Here is a 13,673-nt window from a genome sequence, read left to right as displayed (position 1 = left end):
GCGAGGGAGGGAGGCGGGCAGCGTAACGGGGGAGGGGGCGGCGGCGTGCTGACGCTGTGCGTGGCGTCAGCGCGATAAGAATAGAGACGGTGCGTGCGGCGCTGGAGAGGCACAGCTTTTAATATCCTCTGTCACTCTCACACCCTCACAGGGCACACTCGGCTCACTGTGTGTGTGTGTGTGTGTGTGTGAGTGTGTGTATATGTGTTTGTGTGTATGTGTGTGTATATATGTGTCAGCGTATATGTGTGTGTGTGTGTGTATATGTGTGAGCATATATGTGTGTGTGTGTATATATGTATGTGTGTGTATATGTATATGTGTGTGTGTATATGTGTGTGCGTATATGTATGTGTGTGTATATGTGTGTGTATGTGTGTGTGTATATGTGTGAGCGTATATGTGTGTGTGTATGTGTGTGTGTATATGTGTCAGCGTATATGTGTGTGTGTATATGTGTCTATGTGTGTGTGCATATGTGTGAGCGTATATGTGTGTGTGTATATGTGTGTATGTGTGTGTATATGTGTGCGTATATGTGTCTGTGCGTATGTGTGTGTATATGTGTGTGTGCACTTCTGATTATGTGCTTGTGAATGTGTGTGTGTATGCTGTACCTGTGTGTGTATGCGCATGTGTGTATTTCTGTGTTTGTGTATCTGTATATATTTGAATACCAAGGATACTTTGAAATAGTTCCTGCATGTACAACAGAAGCAAGTAGTGACACAGAGTACAGGTTTATTGGTGTTTAACATTCATGCACCTTGTCATGCAACTCTGGAAATCCAAATGCTCTATGTGTTATACATGTTGAAATCACAGAGACCAAGATGAGTAAACGTTGACATACTACGGTATATTGCATCACCGGGGTCACGCATGGGTAATACTTATTAATGGGAAGCATGGACTCACGTGACAGCTGACTAGCCAGCAGTGACAGAAGGCGATAGTTAATCAGATCTCACAGAAACACTGCAGGGGTCACTGCTTTAGCAGTGGGAGAACAGCAGGTCTCATGGTAGCTATCAGGTGGACTGTGCTATGGTTGACCGTGCTCACTAGTTGTGGCGCTGATGGCGACCGCAGGCGGTTGAAGGCTGAGAGCTGACCGCGCTGACCATTTCCCTCCAAAATCACACCACCAGGAACCTCAGCAGCCACTGCAATGGGTGGACAATCAGACACGTGGTTAGACAAACGGCCACAAGGACAAGCGGACAGACAGGAGATTTTATGGCGTTGTCTGCGATCTCTCGACGGCTTTCAAATGCACTTACGGTGCTGAAGCAGGTCTACAGTTTGAGAAATTAGTAGAAACCAGTTGCTTTTCCTTTAATTCACTTCTCTGAATCTGTTTACATACACTGTGGATGACCAAAATGGAGCCTCTATAAAATAAAATGTGTCATAAAAGATGGAACACTGCGTGCAGTATCTGAAGCAGTCACCACCGCCTTGATTGAAAAAAATATATATATAAAAAATAAAATAAAATAAAAAAAAATTGAAAAAAAAGGCCGGAAGTCCGGAAAGGAAACAGTTTTAATTTAAAACTGTGGGCCAAGGCCCCCGTCATATGAGAGGACAAAAGCAAGGGAAAGGGATGTGAGAACAAAGCGGAGGAGAGGAGAGGGTGAGTGGTGGAGGGAATGAGAGGGGGGGAAAGGACTCACTGCGTGGATGCCACGTTCCTTCACCTCAGCGCTGCTCTCTGACTCATACAGAGCTGCGAGGGAAAAAGAACATCGCCACCTTTCAGTCTTTAATCAGCGCACCCACTTTACCCCACACAACCGCACACTTTACCCCACACAACTGCACACTTTACCCCACACAACCGCACACTTTACCCCATACAACCGCACACTTTACCCCACACAACCGCACACTTTACCCCACACAACCGCACACTTTACCCCATACAACCGCACCCACTTTACCCCACACAACCGCACACTTTACCCCATACAACCGCACCCACTTTACCCCACACAACCGCACACTTTACCCCACACAACCGCACCCACTTTACCACACACAACCGCACACACTTTACCCCACACAACTGCACCAACTTTATCCCACACAAACGCACACACTTTACCCCACACAACCGCACACACTTTACCCCACACAACTGCACCCACTTTACCCCACACAACCGCACACACTTTACCCCACACAACCGCACCAACTTTATCCCACACAACTGCACCCATTTTACCCCAGACAACCGCACACACTTTACCCCACACAACTGCACCCATTTTACCCCACACAACCGCACCCACTTTACCCCACACAACCGCACACACTTTACCCCACACAACTGCACCCATTTTACCCCACACAACCGGACACACTTTACCCCACACAACCGAACACACTTTACCCCACACAACTGCACCCACTTTACCCCACACAAACGCACACACTTTACCCAATTTACCCCACACAACCACACACACTTTACCCACTTTACCCCACATAACCGCACCTACTTTACCCAAGACAACTGCACACTTTACCCCACACAATCGGACACACTTTACCCCACACAACTGCACCCAATTTACCCCACACAACAGCACCCACTTTACCCCACACAACCGCACCCACTTTACCCCACACAACTGCACACTTTACCCCACACAACCGCACACACTTTACCCACTTTTCCCCACACAACCACACACTTTACCCCACACAACTGCACCCAGCTACAGCACTTCACCCCACACAACCGCACCTACTTTACCCCACACAACCGCACCCACTTTACCCCACACAACCGCACACTTTACCCCACACAACCGCACACACTTTACCCACTTTTCCCCACACAACCGCACCCACTTTACCCCACACAACCGCACACACTTTACCCCACACAACCGCACCCACTTTACCCCACACAACCACACATACTTTACCCCACACAACCGTACCCAGCAACAGCACTTTACCCCACACAACCACACACTTTACCCCACACAACTACACCCATTTTACCCCACACAACCACACCCACTTTACCCCACACAACCGCACCCACTTTACCCCACACAACCCACACTTTACCCCACACAACCGTACCCACTTTACCTCACACAACCGCTACCAGCCTTACACACATTATGGTCTCACACATCACAGCACTCAATACTACAATACACAAAATAATACACCCGGTATGTGAGGTGGGCCCACCCCACCCTAAAAAAATAAATAAAATAAGACCTGCAACAAGCAGGCTGCATCATGAAATTGGTGTCCTGTGTACCTTTACTTTCAAAAGGAAGATGCACTTAAACTTGTGCTCTTGTGCGTTGTATGTGGCTCCGGACGCCGGCACTGTAATGTAATGTTGTGGCTGCCTGAAGGACGATGTCAAACGCGGGGCGCCAGGGCACTGTGCCCAGTCTGCGGAGCCGTCCGCGGGGGGCTGAGCCCTGCGTGTCCAGCTCCGGCCCGATCGCGCAAATCTGCACGACCCACGGTCCTCACGAGCGAGGGCCAGAGGGCCAGAGCAGGACACGTGGCGGAGGGGGGGGGGGGGGGGGGGGAGGTTGCGGCACGCGCTCACCGAACAACACGCGCAGTCTGCACACGCAGGAGACGAAGCGGTGAAAGGGCAGGCGGAGCTCGCCGGAGCCAGCTCTCTCCCACAGCACCTGCACAACCTCACTGTCACACTGCAGCCCTGGGGGGGGGGGGGGGGAGGAACGGGAATGAGAGAAAAGAAAGTTGTGTGGTCACTGCGAGACATTTTAATAATTGGGATTATTATTATGTTGAAATTCTAACATGTTATGTGCATCTCTGTGTCAAATGTCATTGCTATTGCCATGTAGATTTGTGTCTGATAGGAGAAGGAAAGGGAGGATTTTGACTTATGGATTTTTTCGTTCGTATTCCAGTGTCCATTGGCATTATTGATTCCCACTCCTTCCAACAGGGGGCACTGCAGTGTGAGGCACTCTAACCTGCTCACCTGCGGGCCAGGTACCATTTTCCCCAGTCCAGGCATGCAGTAGCCAACGCTCATCGGAGCAGAGCTGAACATTGCAGGGTAGTTTCCTGGTGAGCCACTAGAGGGCGTTTATGCAGAGCGGAGCCGGGAAGCGGGCGGAGTTAAGCCCATCCTGCCAGTGGGCTCCTACTGTTAGGAAGCCAATGACACAGCCCTGACCGGAGCTAATTATGTCTACGCTGCAGGGCACAGCTCCTCTGCTGCAGGGCACAGCTCTGCTGCTCCAGGCCACAGCCTGTACATCTAGCCCAGTCATTTATCATTGAGACTAAAACATTTAAAATGATTCAGTTTATTAGTCAAGTAATCAAGCTCTATCAAGTACAGTGCATGTGTGTGTGTGTGTGTGTGTGTGTCTGAGGGAGTGCATGTTTTTGAGTATGCGTGTGTGTGTGTGTGGAGGATTTTGTGCCAGTGCGTATGTGTGTGTGTGTATGCCTGTGTACGTGAGCGTGTGTATGTGTGTGTGTATGCCTGTGTATGTGAGCGTGCGTACGTGTGTGTGTATGCCTGTGTACGTGAGCGTGCGTATGTGTGTGTGTATGCCTGTGTACGTGAGCGTGCGTATGTGTGTGTGTATGCCTGTGTCTGTGAGCGTGCGTATGTGTGTGTGTGTGTGTATGCCTGTGTCTGTGAGCGTGCGTATGTGTGTGTGTGTGTGTATGGTGAGTATGTGAGCGTGTGTATGTGTGTGTGTGTATGCCTGTGTACGTGAGCGTGCGTATGTGTGTGTATGCCTGTGTCTGTGAGCGTGCGTATGTGTGTGTGTGTGTATGCCTGTGTATGTGAGCGTGCGTATGTGTGTGTGTGTGTGTATGTGAGCGTGCGTATGTGTGTGTGTATGCCTGTGTCTGTGAGCGTGCGTATGTGTGTGTGTGTGTATGGTGAGTATGTATATACCAGCAGCTTCTAGCGCAGAACTGAGCTCAAAAGGGTTCATAGTTCCAGAGGAGTCTTCATCAAACTGGAGGAAGGTGGACTGTGAGATGGAGAGATGGAGAGAGAGAGAGAGAGAGTTACTCCAGGTAGACAGGGCATGAGAGAGAGAGAGAGAGAGAGAGAGAGAGAGAGCGCGTTACTAATGCTGTGGATTAGGGGTTATGTGTAGGCCTGAAAAGGATACAGGAACCTGCAGCAGCATCCCCCCGTCACCCCCACCTACCCCCCCAACCCCCAGAATGCACAGCTCTACCCCCAGAATGCACAGCTCTACCTGCAGTCTGCGCAGCTGGGACAGCAGCCTCTCCGTCTGCGGCAGTGTGAGTCTGCTCCTCCCTGCAGTCTGACAGCTGGGTCAGGAAGAGCTCACATCAGAGGGGGGGGTGAGAGGGAGAGAGAGGGAGAGAGGGGGGCGAGAGGGTGAGAGAGGGAGAGAGGGGCGAGAGGGAGAGAGAGGGAGAGAGGGGGGCGAGAGGGTGAGAGAAAGGGGGGAGTGAGAAAGAGGGGGGAGGGAGAGAGAGAGAGAGAGGGGTGGAGAGAGGGAGAGAGAGAGGGGGAGAGACATGGAGGGGGGGTGAGAGAGATGGAGATAAAGAGAGAGATAGAGAGAGAAAGGGAGAAGAGAGGCAAGAGAGATAGAAGGTAGATGGGGAGAGAGAGAGAGGGAGAGGAAGAGAGGGAGAGAGAAGGAAAGAGGGAGAGAGAGAGGGAGAGAGGGAGAGGGATAATTGACTGAACAGAAAGGAAAGGCTGAAAATAAGTTTTTTAGAAAGGATACGTCTTCTGCCAGGATGAGCTGTCTACAGGTGTCCAAGGGCAGTTGGTAATCCTTATCAAGGACTGAGGGAGAAGGAGGAAGGAGGAATAGAAAGAGATGGGGAAAGAAAAAAGAGAGAGGGCAGTATAAAAAGACGTGTGACAGAGTTGCATGATGCTACATCTTGTTTGACTTTTGACCTTTATGAATGATATTTCATACTAGTACACGCACTCCTGTCAGCTGTCGGTGTTTATAACAACCAGATGGACACAGCTGACCATTTGCCAACAGTTCTAGAGCGAGCCCCAAAAATATGAGCATTTAATCCGTGACAGAACACACAGAGAGCACGCTGGCCCACTGAGACACAGCTGCAAAACCACAATTACAGCCAGAACCACCATATCAACAAAGTAGTAAGACTTACATGATGTCTGGAGGTAGGGCATACTTCGGCAAGTTTAATTACAAACAAAAGGGTCAGCTAATGAACTGATGTTCAGCAGATTTTGATACCGTTCAATCAAAATCTATCTGATAGTTGATCTAATCTGATATTGTTGATATTGTTTTGCTATTGTATTTTCCTATTTGTTTTATTGTCATCTTGAAGTATAATGTACTGCTTTCAGTGAATTTGTCTGTATTCACTTATATTTGAAAAAATAAAAAATAGTATAAACTTTAATATTTCCAGTTCAGATACAACCCCAAAAATGTTTTGGGCACCGGATGAAAGTGATGCATATCTTAACTGCTGCATTTTCAACGTTGATTCCCGAGAGATGAAACAGCACTTTGCTTCCATCCTGTGGCTAACCCTGGTATTGAACTGAATTCCTAGAACGTCAATTATATCTGTTTTCAGCGATTTGCAATGACTCTCCTTCTCTCACCTGAGTTCACCAGCTTCATAAACTCCACCGCATCAAGTCTGTTGTCCTGCCGTGCAAGAGAGCAACATCAAATTTACACATGATTTACTGACAAATACTAGCAATATAACACAAGTAAGGGCTTTTACTACAGTAGGGTGCAAATCTTTTGGCACCCCTGCGTTAAGTGTCTGTTACAATGAATCCGTATGTGATGGGAAGCAAACCTGAACTTGAAATGGTAGAGTTTATTTTGAAACAGTAAAAAATTAAAATAGATTTTGAAGAAATAAGTCATGTTTAATGTTGTACCATTTAGAGCTCAGGCTCGCTTCTATTCAGTTGGATATTAATTGTAAAAGGCTTCTTGACCAGGGGTGCCCACATTTTTGCACACCACTATATGAAGCCAGAATGCATGTACATGTATGGATACTGGTGACAGGATGTGATTAGCAGATGCAGATAATTAACTGGGTTCAGCGTCTAAGCGGGTCTCTCAGAGGTTGTCGGTTTCAATACTGGCCGTAAGAAAGACTCCTGATGCATTGTATATGTGTATGTATGTACGTGCATGCGTGTATGTGTGTGTGTATGTGTGCGTGTGTGTGTGTGTGTGTGTGTGTGTATGTGTATGTATGTGTGTGTGTGTGTGTGCGTGTGTACGTGTATGCATGTATGTGTGTGTGTGTGTATGTGTGAGTGTGTGTATGTGTGCGTGTGTGTGTGTGTGTGTGTGTGTGCTTAATTCACAGTCTCCTTACCGCTCCAGCCTCTTGGTCAAACAGCTTCTGCAATTTATTGCGATCCTTCTGCATGACAGGCTTTGACTGCACCGCCTGTAACAACACACACACATACAAATATACACATATACACATGCACATATATGTATGTTCGCACACACACACACACACACACACACATACGTGCACACAGACAAACACACACACACACACATCCATGTACGAACACACACAGACACACACATACACATATACACATACATGTATGCACACACAAATTTACACATATACACATGCACACACATGCATGTATGCACACACACGCACACACACATACACATATACACATGCACACACATGCATGTATGCACACACACGCACACACACATACACATATACACATGCTTGTACGCGCATGCACACACACAAATACACATATACACATGCACACACATGCATGTTTGCACACACACACACACACACAAGCCCAGCAGCTGAGCTGTGATTGGTCCGCTTACCCTGAGCAGGTCTGAGGAGCAGGTAAAGTCCTGATCCCTGAAAGAGTGAAACGCACAGCAGTCAGCTCCTGTGCTCACCTCCTTATACCGTCCGACTTCATCATCCTCTATCCGATCATATCTCTCATATCATATTGCGCTTTTGGAATGTCTCCAGCCTACCCCAAGTGGTTCCCGGTCTTGGCAAATATGCGCAGGTAGAAATCTCCCGGTTGGTTGGGTCGGTAGCTGGACGCCACGATGACGTAGTGCCCGGGGTCCAGATGAAGCTTCCTGCGGACCCCACGCACGGCCTGGTACTTCTTTGAGCGCCCCACCGGCCGATTGGACAAGAAGAAGCTCTGACCCAGGGGGGCGGGGTCATCCTGGAGCTGCAACATATGTGGAGGAGAGATGTTCTCAAAGTGAGTGTGTGTATGTGTGTGTGTGTGTGTGTGTGTGTGTGTGTGTGAGTGTGTGTGTGTGAGTGTGTGTGTGTGAGTGTGTGTGTGTGAGTGTGCGTGTGTGAGTGTGTGTGTGTGTGAGTGGCGGCCTGTAGCGTAGTGGTTAAGGTAAAGGACTGGGACACGCAAAGTCGGTGGTTGTAATCCCGGTGTAACCTCAATAAGATCCACACAGCCGTTGGGTCCTTGAGCAAGGCCCTTAACCCTGCATTGCTCCAGGGGAGGATTGTCTCCTGCTCAGCCTAATCAACTGTACATCGCTCTGGATAAGAGCGTCTGCCAAATGCCAATAATGTAATGTAAAAAATGAGTGTGTGTATGTGTGAGTGTGTGAGTGTGTATGTTTTGTGCTTCAATGCTGGTAAAAAAACCTAAAAAGTGGAATTATTAAATTATAAAAATTATTTAAAAGCAGCCAATAATCTGCAGGGGCCAAAGTGTTCAATATAGGCTTGGTCTGGTGACAAGTGGGGGCAATATATATAGGACACCATATATTCTACTATGCTGAAAATGACACTGCATTGGACATTCAATAAAAAATTATTGTCATCCTTTACACTTCTTTTAGGTCAACAAAATGAAGACCTTTTTTCGGCCCTGTCTCAGATTCCTGAGGTATTGGCAGGAAACGCTAAGGTTATGAATGTAAAGGTAGAATAGGTGCTCACCTCAGGAGGAACCTGAAAAAAAGAGAGAACAGGAGAGTGAGAAACAAGTTCACTGCAGCAGTGACATCATCACATCTGGGCTAACCTCAGGAAGCCAGTTCTCACATTATATAAACACCTGTGGCTGAATGTACAAACACACACACACACACCCACACACACACACACAGACTCACACACACACACACTCTCTCACTTATGCTCACACGCACTAAAACCTTCACGCACTGCCAAATTCATACAGGCTCTGTTTCTCCTGTTCTCCTCTCAGTTCAACATAACAAACATAACAAACATACATTAATACTGGCAAAACATACACATGCATATATAAAGGCTAGAAAATCCAGGTTCAGAAAGTCCTCCCCAGTGCTTAGTCTCAATCAGCTGGACCTGCTAATGAGTGCAGTTCTTCAGCCAGGAGGTAGACCTAATCAGAATCAGGGAGCTGTGTTCATGGGTGACCTCTGGCTGCCGCACACACACAAGTGGCTTTTGGAGTTATTTATTTTCTTGTTTGAGACCACAGAGGCCTGAATGCCGATATCTGTGACTGGAAAGCCAGCAGGTGGTCATTAAGTTCTCCAAATATCTAAAATACCTTTCACCGCACAGACAACTGGCTGGGCCTATCACAAACTTCGACATAAACATAACATGTGTATATAAACCCCAGATAGTGCACTGTCGCCGGTTGTAAATCCACTACAGAACAGCAGGGTCACACAGGGGCTGGGTTACTTCAGCCTGCCTCCGTACCCTCCCCCCCGCTCTCTCACCCGGTAGACGTGGAACCCGATGTAGAGGAAGTGGATCTTCTGGCTCTTCCTGCGGTGCTTCTGCAGGACCTCCACCAGCACGGTGCACTGCGTCCTCCTCTGTGCCTGCTTCCGATTCGCCGGCTTCTCTGGGGCCTTTGCCTCCGCCTCCGCCCCCGCCCCCTCCTCCTCTACATCGTCATCGTCGCCGATCTCGTCCTCGTCATCCTCGTCATCATCGTCCACGTCCTCATCCCTCTCTGAGAGGATGAGGCGAAACTGTGGGTTCTTCCAGAACGAGCCTGAGAGAGACAGCGGCCGCAGAGGTTTAAGTGCGCATGTGTGCTTGTGTGTGTGTGTGTGTGTGTGTGCTTGTGTGTGTGTGCGTGTGTGAGTGTGTGTGTGTGTGTGTGAGTGTGGGCACGTGAGTAAGCATATTTCTGTGTCTGTTTGTGTTTTATGCAAGTGTAAATGTGAAAGGGGATTGAGAGTGAAAGTGAGTGATTGAGTGAGACTGAAAGGGGATTGAGAGTAAGAGTGAGTGAGAGTGAGAGAGAAAGAGTGAGAGTGAGAGAGAGTGAGAGCGAGAGTGAGGGAGTGAGAGTGAGTGAGAGTGAGGGAGTGAGAGAGAAAGAGTGAGAGTGAGAGAGAGTGAGTGAGTGAGAGTGAGAGAGTGTGAGAGTGAGAGTGTGAGTGAGAGAGTGAGGGAGTGAGAGAGTGGGAGTGGGAGTGGGAGTGAGAGAGAGTGAGAGTGAGAGAGTGTGAGAGTGAGAGTGAGAGTGAGAGTGAGTGAGAGAGTGAGGGAGTGAGAGTGAGTGAGAGAGTGGGAGTGGGAGTGGGAGTGGGAGTGAGAGTGAGTGAGAGAGTGGGAGTGGGAGTGGGAGTGAAGAGGCTCACGGCGGTATCTGCGGCTTCCTCCAGCAGAGCACCCTGGCACCCAGGAGCCGTGGTGAGAGCTGAGGGTCCAGGCAGAGGAAGGCACGACGTGACCGTCGACAATGGAGTCTGGATTCAAACTGCACAGCTCCACCGTTTCAAACAGAGAGCTGAAGTCCTCCACACTTATCCTACGGAGTACATCGTGAGGCAGGACAGCTTAACATTATTAAATGTTTATTACATCGAGTAAGCTGTGTTATTAACACCTTGCAGCTTCTTTCTGTCTGGTAAAGAACATTAGGTCAAGTTCCTGCTCAACACAGATGACCAGATACTGCTGTCACCTACAGCACAAGGCCCACATCTGAATCTGCCTTTGCTGGAGTAGTACTGTCAGTCTTGGGCACTGGCAGTAAAAAAACATAAAGAAATGTTCACAAAATGACGGGAGATTAGGCACGTATATTTGTCTTTACACTTGCAAATCACACTGCAGGGTTTCCATGGAAGCACTTTACAATGTGTTTGCGGCAGGTGGGGCTCGGTTAGCAGGAACCAGGATCACGCCTTCTGGTTAAGTAGACACACCTGGGCTACAAGAGGAATTAAGGCTGGCCTCCCAGCGTCCGCCATCAGACCCCTCCAACTTATCCAGAATGCAGCAGCTCGTCCGGTCTTCAACCTTCCCAAATACTCACACGTCACCCCCCTGCTTACTTCCCTCCACTGGCTGCCTGCTCGCATCAAATTCAAAACATTGGTGCTAGCCTTCCAAGCAGTTAAGGGGTCTTCCCCAGCTTATCTGCAAAAAATCATCAGACCCTACACCCCTGCCAGACCTCTTCGTTCAGCCTCCACAGGCTACTTGGCACCTCCCCCTCTCCGAACCTCCACCTCACGCTCACGACTACTGTCTGTTCTGGCTCCACAGTGGTGGAACGAACTCCCTGTTGAGGTCAGAACTGTAGAATCTCTCCCCACCTTCAAGCGCAAGCTGAAGACGCACCTCTTCAAGCAGCACCTCTCCCCGTCCCTCCCTACCTCCCTGTGAACCTTAATTGTTGTCTTTGTGATTTACTTTGTGTATCGGTATTTTTAGTTGGCTAGGTAAGCAATGTTTGGATAGTTAAGTTTGGTCACTTTTGCTTTGTTGTTTGTTTGTTTATTTGTTCATTAAAAAAAATAAAAAAATTAAAAATAAATTAAATAGGCCCTGGTCCTTATCTTTGTTGCACAGGTAGCAGTTGACATTGTACTTCCCTCTAGAGTCTTTCAGCGCACTTATCCCTGGTTATGGGTACGCACTTTGTTGTACGTCGCTCTTGATAAGAGCGTCTGCCAAATGCCATTAATGTAATGTAATGTAATTAGCCCAGGTTATTAAATGTGGCTCTTTCCCTGCAGTAAGCGTCCGAGACCGGGGAGCCACGTGACCTAGACGGAGCTGAAAAGCAGCAGAGCTGGAACGCTACAGTTGGTTTATGTTTGTTTGTCACTCTACCTCCCTGTGTCAATCTCCTCTGTCCCCCACGGGGTGTGTTGGGGCGTGTGCCAGCGTTATATAACGTCATTAACTACTGCGGGAACAGAGCATGATTAACCTTAACTAAATCATTATTTATGTGATTTATTAATGTTATTTCCTGCTCTATTTATGCATCAGTTTATGGCTTGTTCGTGATAACTAGAACATTAAATATTGCAAGTTAATAGACACTTATTGATAAGTGAAGGCTTTAAAAGCATTCAGATTGCTGCAATTCTAAATGGTCTGGTAATTATCTGAAAAAAAAAAAAAAGTCAAACGTCTGAGAGCCAACCCCTGAACATTTGCACATTTTAAAATGTTTACTCACTCACATGGTCACCAACGTTCCCAACACTAATCCGTAAAAAACAGCTTCAAGTCAGCATGGCTAAGCAACTGCCAATTACAGTCAACCACATAACACATCAAAATGTACTGTCTGGATCAGTGGAGCAATGAACCTCAATCCAAACATAAGCTAAATGATTATTATGGTGACTTAAACAGAAACCTCAGTAAAGTATACGTCACTATTGTTCGGGACAAAAAGGCTTAGTGTCCACAATTTAGCCACTGAGAAAGCCTGATTAAAAAACCTGGCTTTTTAAAAAGAGAATGTGGTGAATGTGGGACAGGAGAATTAGAAACATATTTCCCATTTCATTTAAATAAATATTCTCAACATAGGAGCACCAACTGTATGGTGAAATCATTATCACACTTTACATACTAAATAATGTCTATATGTAATTATGCACAGTAATGCATATGTGTGTCTGCATGTGTGTGAGTGTGTGTGTGTATGTGTGTGCATATCTATCTGTACTGAATGTCTACATGTGTTCTTATTTCCTTCTATTACTGTTGTTATCATTACTGGGTAGTTTACTCTTAGTTTTGACATTGTTTTAAAATAAATCTCTTTTAAAATAAATTTGTATGTACTTGTATGTAGTGTCGTGTACAGTATGCCACTGTATTTCATACATATGGTGCTGCTGAACTAACAGAAATTTGAAATGGAGGGGGGACGAGACTAAATGTATGTGGGTGTGAGTTCTTGTGTGTAACCCACCAAAACTCTCCATCCTCAGCCTTGATTAGGTTAATCCTTTTCTTTTCAGCACTGTCCACCGTTTTCCAGTCCTCACACCTGCAAAATGACACAGTGGCTTACAGTCCTCACAAGTCCACACACACACAGCGTCTTACTGTCCTCACAAGTCCACACACACAGTGACTTGAAGTCCTCACAAGTTCACACACACACAGCATCTTACTGTCCTCACAAGTCCACACACACAGTGACTTAAAGTCCTCACAAGTCCACACACACACACACACACACACACACACACAGCATCTTGCAGTCCTCACAAGTCCACACACAGCATCTTACAGTCCTCACAAGTCCACACAGTAAAGCGTGCCACAATTTCATTGGTAGTGCAGTTGAATGCACTGTCGGCCTACTACTGGTGTTTTGAGTTTTGTTGTCTTTCAGGCTTTCTGCATTT

The 13,673-nt window shown here is 47.4% G+C and overlaps 1 protein-coding gene across 1 annotated transcript in view; it reads right to left on the bottom strand.

Annotated features, from left to right (window-relative positions):
• Positions 1-724: 724 nt before the first annotated feature.
• The window catches only part of capn12 (calpain 12), a 21,505-nt gene continuing 8,556 nt past the window's right edge, over positions 725-13,673 (bottom strand). Inside the window, exons 8-21 of the mRNA XM_061217910.1 lie at positions 13,232-13,309; positions 10,647-10,816; positions 9,771-10,051; positions 8,992-9,003; positions 8,040-8,248; positions 7,878-7,914; positions 7,378-7,452; positions 6,635-6,680; positions 5,757-5,818; positions 5,253-5,321; positions 4,940-5,018; positions 3,593-3,709; positions 1,680-1,732; positions 725-1,166 (exon numbers count right to left, since the gene is read on the bottom strand). Coding sequence (XP_061073894.1) covers positions 1,140-1,166; positions 1,680-1,732; positions 3,593-3,709; positions 4,940-5,018; positions 5,253-5,321; positions 5,757-5,818; positions 6,635-6,680; positions 7,378-7,452; positions 7,878-7,914; positions 8,040-8,248; positions 8,992-9,003; positions 9,771-10,051; positions 10,647-10,816; positions 13,232-13,309 — 1,315 coding nt within the window. The 3' untranslated portion in view covers positions 725-1,139. The remainder of the gene's footprint in view (positions 1,167-1,679; positions 1,733-3,592; positions 3,710-4,939; positions 5,019-5,252; positions 5,322-5,756; positions 5,819-6,634; positions 6,681-7,377; positions 7,453-7,877; positions 7,915-8,039; positions 8,249-8,991; positions 9,004-9,770; positions 10,052-10,646; positions 10,817-13,231; positions 13,310-13,673) is intronic.

The sequence above is a fragment of the Conger conger genome, chromosome 13 (assembly GCF_963514075.1).
Source record: "Conger conger chromosome 13, fConCon1.1, whole genome shotgun sequence".
Classification (NCBI taxonomy): Eukaryota; Metazoa; Chordata; class Actinopteri; order Anguilliformes; family Congridae; genus Conger; species Conger conger.
Note: the sequence above shows the minus strand (reverse complement) of the source record. Positions and strands in the feature narration are given on the sequence as shown.